Here is a 6,867-nt window from a genome sequence, read left to right as displayed (position 1 = left end):
TTTTAAATTACGAAGAATTTCTGAAATGGTTCTCAGTGGGCGATGCACTGGTGTTCAAATGTTTGTAGCATCCACTAGCGCAAGTTAAAGACGCTGAAAGGCTCAACATGCGAGGCCTGCAATGGAATTACACTGAAGTGTAGTGCAGGTGACCACTATATAATGATTATTATACTAACTGACTGGTGATTCTTATCTGACAATAAAATCGTTTTGAAGTGTTTTGCGTTGTTATTGCGAGAAAATGGCAAATAACCATCCTAGTCATTTTAGAATAATTTAGCGTGTAAAAACATTTAAAGTATATATAAAGTTACAAAGTAAATAAATCTGGAGTAAATAACGTTGGTAAACGTCATGCACCGCGGTTGTGGGCAGTTTATCTGATTCCAGTTCACTTTCAAAAGCTGCAGTATGCTACTTTTTATGGTTAAAAATACACTGTGATAGGCAATATGCAAGATAGGCCGCAGTAGCCTTTTTTACACCTACCTCGGCTTTGCTAATGAGGCGTTACAAATAACGTTTTCAGGAAGTATTTTTCATAGCTCGGACTAAAGGCGCTCATCATGGTTATAGCGTAGAGTTCCAGCCCGGCTCAACGAAACGATTCTATCAAAATAGCCAAGGCTTAAACAATAAAAGGTAAGCGATATGCATAACATTTTTAAAGTTAGAAAGCGAAAGCGTCTCTGAACAAAGTGGAGGGGACCCTACCATCTAACTTTCAATCAAAGCTTCAGAAATCAGCAAATCACGACATGAAAAGCGCGCGTTTCATTTAGCTCGACCTTTGTGGTTAATTTCGGAGACTATATGTTTTAAGGTAACCAGTGGGGGTTTTATTGTAATAGACAAATTAAACTATATGTAAAAACTACGTTAACGCGGTTGTAGCAAATATTCACCCTATGATCATTAGTAACGTTGAATCTTGGCTATGTCTAATTAGCACAATCTATCAAAAAGAATCTCTACTTGTAATTACACTTTTGCGCAAAAGATGCTACTCGCACGTGGTTCACATAGCCGTGGCTGTCTATATTCGGTCAGTTGAAGCTCTTGGGTTGGTGAAGGAATGTATTACTAAGATGATACAGACTGGAGCCATGCATGGATGTGCTTTGCTATCGTTTTCTAACAATCAGAATGCTGAATGCTTTTTCAAATGAGAAATTCATTCTCTCACATATAATCCCAACAATGTTTTTGTTCTGTCATTTTCCCCCTGTTCTGCCGGATTCTAATGCGTGTCTGCTTGCAACCTATCCAGTTAAACTGTATTCGCCAACCCCGTGTTTCCTGCCTTCTTACCTGTGCCTAGACTACTGTGTAGTTCGACCAATTCTACTGCCATCTGAGAAGATTCGTGTGCAAACGGTTTTTTAAAATTATTTTTATTTTACTTTATGCGTATGAGACTAAAATACGCAAAAAGAAAGAAAAATATAAATACGTAAGTGATGTAAGTGCCTTCAAACGCCTTCAACGACAGCCTCGTTTTATTTTGAAGCGACAAACATAGACTAATGGTTTGTGAAAATGGTTAAGCTTGCGTTTTATCTTGTCCTATCTAACGAAGCCCGGATGGCCGGGGGTGTTGCGTCTAATCAACAGAAGGCACATTGAGCTTTGATTTCCTGCGGCCTTGCGGATGGTTGATTCAAATCCATGTACTCTGCAGATAAGTCAAAGATTATCAGTTCACATGCTGATACATTCTAATATTTATTAGCCAACACTGAAATACAGACTAAGGAGGGTGGGAGTCTTCATGCACTGAATGAAAGAATTCGAATGCAGGTGAGAGGGTGCACGACCGGCTCGGGGCCCCAAGGCCCGTCTGCCGCGGGAGCTGAATGCGTCGCCCTGTTATACCGGGTGTCGTGGGCCCGCAACAGATCACCGGCGTCCCCTCTGTACACGGGGAGAACAAGGCTGCTCTGTTTTAGAAGTGAACACGTAAAAGAGGCGTGAAACTCGACCCCACGGTCTTGTGGGCAGCGAATGCTTTCAACTTTTATTTCTTATCGGTCATTTTGGCCGAGGAAAAAAAAAAACGTAAACACGCAATTTTATATCACTATTTATATTAGCTTTCGCTTAATGTCTGTGTTAGAATAGGCAAGATGTGCTACGTAACTTAGTGGCATCTATAATGTCACGTCTACTAATAATTTGTTAAAATATGTTTATATTGACTCTAAACATATCGAAGTGTAAAACTTATAACCAAATCGCCTATATCGTCTAGTGTATATTTGTACCTAGTAATTCATACCTAATTTCCATTCTCTCTGGATGAACATGAAATTGAACACTGAAGAAAATGTTGAAACTGCATTCTGATGCAACAGCTACCCCCCCTACCCCCACACCCCCACCCCCCACTGCTCGTCTCCGCGTTTCCTCTTTTCCTGTTGCTAGATATCACGTAGCGCATTGATAAAGCGGTGTATCACTTATCCTGATTACCCTGGTCCCAATTCCCTGCGGAACTGTCTGCTCGCGTTCATCCGAAGGCTGCGACTAATCGCAGGGCCCAAGCCGGAACACTGTGGGTAGTCTCTTTAAAAGCACCTGTCTTTATAACACCTGGCAGACGAGCGACAGGCAATGCGCATGCCCAAACCTCTGACAGGCTCCCTTAACAGGAGTCGTTTCCTTCATCCAATGGTCTTTCACAGGTTCTACAATAAGGCAGAATAAGAATCGCTGCATCCAACGGAGTACCATATTGACGACTTACCAGTGGTTTTGTGTAACCTACAGGGCAAGGGATCAAAAGAACAGAGAATATGCCTCGGTCGTTTCTGGTGAAAAGCAAGAAAGCGCACAGTTACCACGAGCCACGAACTTTAGAGGATGATTACAACCGATTCGATATTGTTTTAACACATATGTGTGAAGGTATGTCCGGATTTAAAACTAGACTGTTTTAAGTAAATATTGATAAACAGGATTAGTGAGCATTTTCTAGCTGTGCTTTTATTAAATGAAGCCATTAAAGTGGCGTTTATATCTAATAAGGGAAAGCAGGGTATCTGTTTTATACTCGCATTCACAAACTTGGGAATGATTTAAAACAGTGACTTTCAAATAAAAAATAGTTTTTAAAAAACTTTTATAAGATTTAATTCATAGCTTTTACAAATTATACGTTTGCCTTTCACTCCTACGGTCTAATATTGGGTATGCATCACATTATAGACAGCAAGATTCCAGAGGATTCGGAGTCTTGTCCAGATGCCATGACAATCGACACGTCAGGAGCCTTCTCACCGGAATCTCACCTTGTAGACACGGCGGAATTTTCCTCCAAATCTCCTCTCAGCTGTGGGGGAAGCGTGTGTGATCGCTCCTCAGATTACGAGGACTGCTGGCGACCCCCGTCACCCTCAGCATCCCCAGGTAGGTCGTGCGTTATTACGGAAATTGTACGCTACTTTAGAGGGCGGCTTAACATTTCCATCTCGTTTGTAACCTACGGAAACCCACAATAATGTATGTGTTTGCGTCTGATCAGGTCTAAAGTTATTCCTGTGTGACTAAAGACTAGTATAAGGTCATAAAACTACAGTCTGTTCCTTTTTATTGCACATAGCCTAAATCAAGTTATGTCTCATTAACATTTGACAGTGTAAAACATAGGCTTCATTTAATCAACAAAAGGGACAAGTCTGCAACAAAACAAAAACAAGAAAATACTGATTCTTTCTCCTCAGCAGACTCTGAAAAATCATTTTCACCGTCAGCTGATGAAACGCAGCCGTTCGCCGTACCCTTTAGGACCTATGCATGGGGCAGCTATTCTGGGTCTGAAATCAGACAGCTGGTCGAGCAGAGATTCAGCCAGCATCCCGCGCTGGATCTAGAGCGGAGTACCACGCTGAATTATTACAGTGAAAGAGTGGTTGAACCCCCCCTCCTCAACGAGAGGGGGCCTGGATCAGGTATTTATGGCAATTATGACTCCTCTGCTAACCCGTTCGAGCGCGCCACCGGTCCTGGACTCTATGTGGACAGAAACACTCACGGAAATGGAGCGGACATGAAGACAGACACGGCCAGGATATGCAGTCGTCTTATCCTAAACGGCGCTTTCAAATGCATCAAATGCAGCAAGGTAAGTCGCTATTTATTATTTGACCGTTCAGGCTTGCTCCGCACCTCGGACGGGATACCGCGTGCTGAGAATTATGTTTTCCGCACCACAGGTGTTCTCTACACCACATGGCCTGGAGGTCCATGTTCGAAGGTCTCACAGTGGAACAAGACCCTTTGCTTGTGACATTTGTGGGAAAACATTTGGACACGCGGTTAGCTTGGAACAACACAGATCTGTTCATTCCCAGGTAGGGTCATGAAATCCCTTGTGTAGCATAACTTGCACAGCTTCTAGGCCTCCGTGTCTACATGAAAGGTATAAAACATTCTGAATGAATTTTACTATCTGCCGTTCCACAGGAAAGAAGTTTTGATTGTAAAATATGCGGGAAAAGTTTTAAACGGTCTTCCACCCTTTCCACGCATCTCTTGATCCACTCGGACACGCGACCCTACCCGTGCCAGTACTGCGGGAAAAGGTTCCACCAGAAATCCGACATGAAGAAGCATACGTTTATCCACACAGGTACAGACAGGTCTTCATCGATATTCCGCTTATTAAAAAAAGGGAGCGTTGACATACGCTTGTGTAATTACACGGATATATCGAGTCAGAGCCACCAAATCTGACTTCTTTTATGTGCTTTGGTGTTCTTGATTATGCTTGTGTGGTGGTTTATGGTAAACGCTTTAGAAGAATCACAAACCGAAGCACAGCAGCCTGACTGGTCTAGCAGTTTATCTCGTCGACTATTAAAAATATTTAGCCTAATGGATTACTCTTAGAAAAAATGATTACGAGGCAAGTAACCAAGAGCTGACGTAGGGTTTTTTATTTCACAGGAGAGAAGCCTCACAAGTGTCAGGTTTGTGGGAAAGCTTTCAGTCAGAGCTCAAATCTGATAACGCACAGCAGAAAACACACAGGATTTAAACCGTTCGGTTGTGACCTGTGCGGGAAAGGATTCCAGCGGAAGGTCGATTTGAGAAGGCACAAGGAAACACAGCACGGACTGAAGTGAGCAAAGACATGGCTTCTTGACTTGAACAAACACTGAGGGGCAGTCCGTCGGCCGTCTCACTTGCGTGGTGCGTAGGCTGACAACAGTGAATACCCAGACAAATGTGGTAGTTTATGGTAAGGAGCGTTTCAGGTTTTCATTTTCAGAATGCTGTTTGTGCTTTGTGTATACGAGTCAGCAGTAGCCTAGCAGGTCTGGCAGCATTTATCAAAGGTGATGGCGTATGCGATCTCCCGAGTTCAGAACCCAAACCCATACAGGGATTGTGTCTGAACCCAAAATATTATCACCAAAATAATCTGAGAGGGACAATAACCGCCGCGAGAAAGGACACTGCTATCACCCAAAATATCAGCTGAGGTGGAGAAAATCACCGCACCTCATAAGAATGCCACTTTGTTTTTAACGCTGCAGAGGAGGTGCTGGCAAAACAAGCACTACAAAAACTGCGTGATTTCATAAATACAAGACTTGTTTGTGTATTATATAAACTTAACTGATTTGGCGACTTGTCAAACATTTTCCACTCGTTTAAGTAGCCTACCCAATCATATTATTTAATCAAATTTGCACATGAGTAGGCTGTCTGTTATCGAAAAACATGGACCTTCTTCTCAAATGCAGTATAAGCCTGTTAAGGCTATTTAAATTTATTCGTGTTAGAATAGTTTTTTTTTTTATCAGTAATCATTATTTATATGTAAAGACATTGTTTGAATAAAAAATATTATTGAAATCAACATTATAAATTATTTTGAATTGTGTTTTATATAATATTTAGCATCTTTCTTTTTAATGACACTGCAAATGAGGCAAAACAAACCTATGAAAGAACAGAAAATGGGAAAGAATTTTTAAAAAGCCATTCATCACAGATTTAAAAAGCCATTCATCACAGATTCTTGAATGATACCGTCATGCATATATATATATATATATTGCAGATGGCATGCAGATGTATATTTTTTTCACAAAATGGGTCTACATCTAAATGTAAACTTGCCTCACAGATTGCGTGATTATAGTATATACTTGTCTATCATTAAAGACTGACAGATTTATACTTCCTGGATTCTGGCAAAGAAGCGCCTTATGTCTCCCAGTTACGTAAACCTATTTCGTGTAAATTCATATCAATTTAAACACGGCTGGGAAAAAACGACAATCCTACCGCCTATAACATGATGATATTTAAATAATGAATCATAACTATTATTATTATTATTATTATTATTATTATTATTATTATTAGTGTGAATAAAATAAAGCAGGAATAACTATACATAGCTAAATAAATAAACCCTACACAATCACATTTTAAACAACAGTTTTAAATAAATTCATTTCAACATTTTATTGCAACATTTTATTACACTTCATAAGTCTCCTTTCCATGCCATTCGTAAGCAAACCGGTTAAAGCCCTCGCCAGTATTCTATTTGGATATCACATGCCAGTTAAAGCTCTCGTCAGGAATCTACTAGGATAATACAACATTTTCACTAGCAACAAAGCCACAGTAAATTGCGAGATTCCTGCCTTTTCCGTTTGCTTGATGGCCTACAAAATTATTTTGACTATTTTAATTCTCCTTGTGGAAACCGGTTTCTAATACTTAAAAATCACTTTTTGAGAAAAATAGAGGAATTCATCATCGCCTCATGAGTAAAACCAGTTATGTTGTGACCCATTTCAGGGCGATGTGATCCACCGAGAAAATGTAAATCCGTGAAGACCG

At 40.6% G+C, this 6,867-nt stretch overlaps 1 protein-coding gene across 5 annotated transcripts; it reads left to right on the top strand.

The window, feature by feature from the left end:
• The first annotated feature begins 554 nt into the window (after positions 1–554).
• Positions 555–5,859, top strand: gfi1ab (growth factor independent 1A transcription repressor b). Of its 5 annotated transcripts, none has more exons than XM_027007733.2 (7): positions 555–645; positions 2,773–2,910; positions 3,211–3,411; positions 3,729–4,126; positions 4,218–4,355; positions 4,468–4,633; positions 4,951–5,859. In XM_027007733.2, the coding sequence occupies exons 2-7, from the start codon at positions 2,799–2,801 to the stop codon at positions 5,127–5,129; spliced, it is 1,194 nt and encodes a 397-aa protein (XP_026863534.1). In that variant the 5' UTR covers positions 555–645; positions 2,773–2,798; the 3' UTR covers positions 5,130–5,859. The 5 variants fall into 5 exon arrangements, with proteins under 5 accessions (XP_026863534.1, XP_026863531.1, XP_035380104.1 ...); XM_027007730.2 differs by having other exon boundaries at positions 3,726–4,126; XM_035524211.1 differs by lacking the exon at positions 555–645 and adding an exon at positions 1,767–2,061 and having other exon boundaries at positions 3,726–4,126.
• Positions 5,860–6,867: the final 1,008 nt, after the last annotated feature.

This window comes from Electrophorus electricus, chromosome 3 (assembly GCF_013358815.1).
Source record: "Electrophorus electricus isolate fEleEle1 chromosome 3, fEleEle1.pri, whole genome shotgun sequence".
NCBI classification, from domain to species: Eukaryota; Metazoa; Chordata; class Actinopteri; order Gymnotiformes; family Gymnotidae; genus Electrophorus; species Electrophorus electricus.
Note: the sequence above shows the minus strand (reverse complement) of the source record. Positions and strands in the feature narration are given on the sequence as shown.

Bases quoted from the DNA above. Each gene is read 5' to 3' on its own strand.
- gfi1ab (XM_027007730.2), top strand. From the start codon at position 2,799: ATGCCTCGGTCGTTTCTGGTGAAAAGCAAGAAAGCGCACAGTTACCAC. The intron at 3,412-3,725 runs GTAGGTCGTGCG...CTTTCTCCTCAG, and splicing joins GTCACCCTCAGCATCCCCAG to CAGACTCTGAAAAATCATTT. The intron at 4,634-4,950 runs GTACAGACAGGT...TTTATTTCACAG, and splicing joins GCATACGTTTATCCACACAG to GAGAGAAGCCTCACAAGTGT.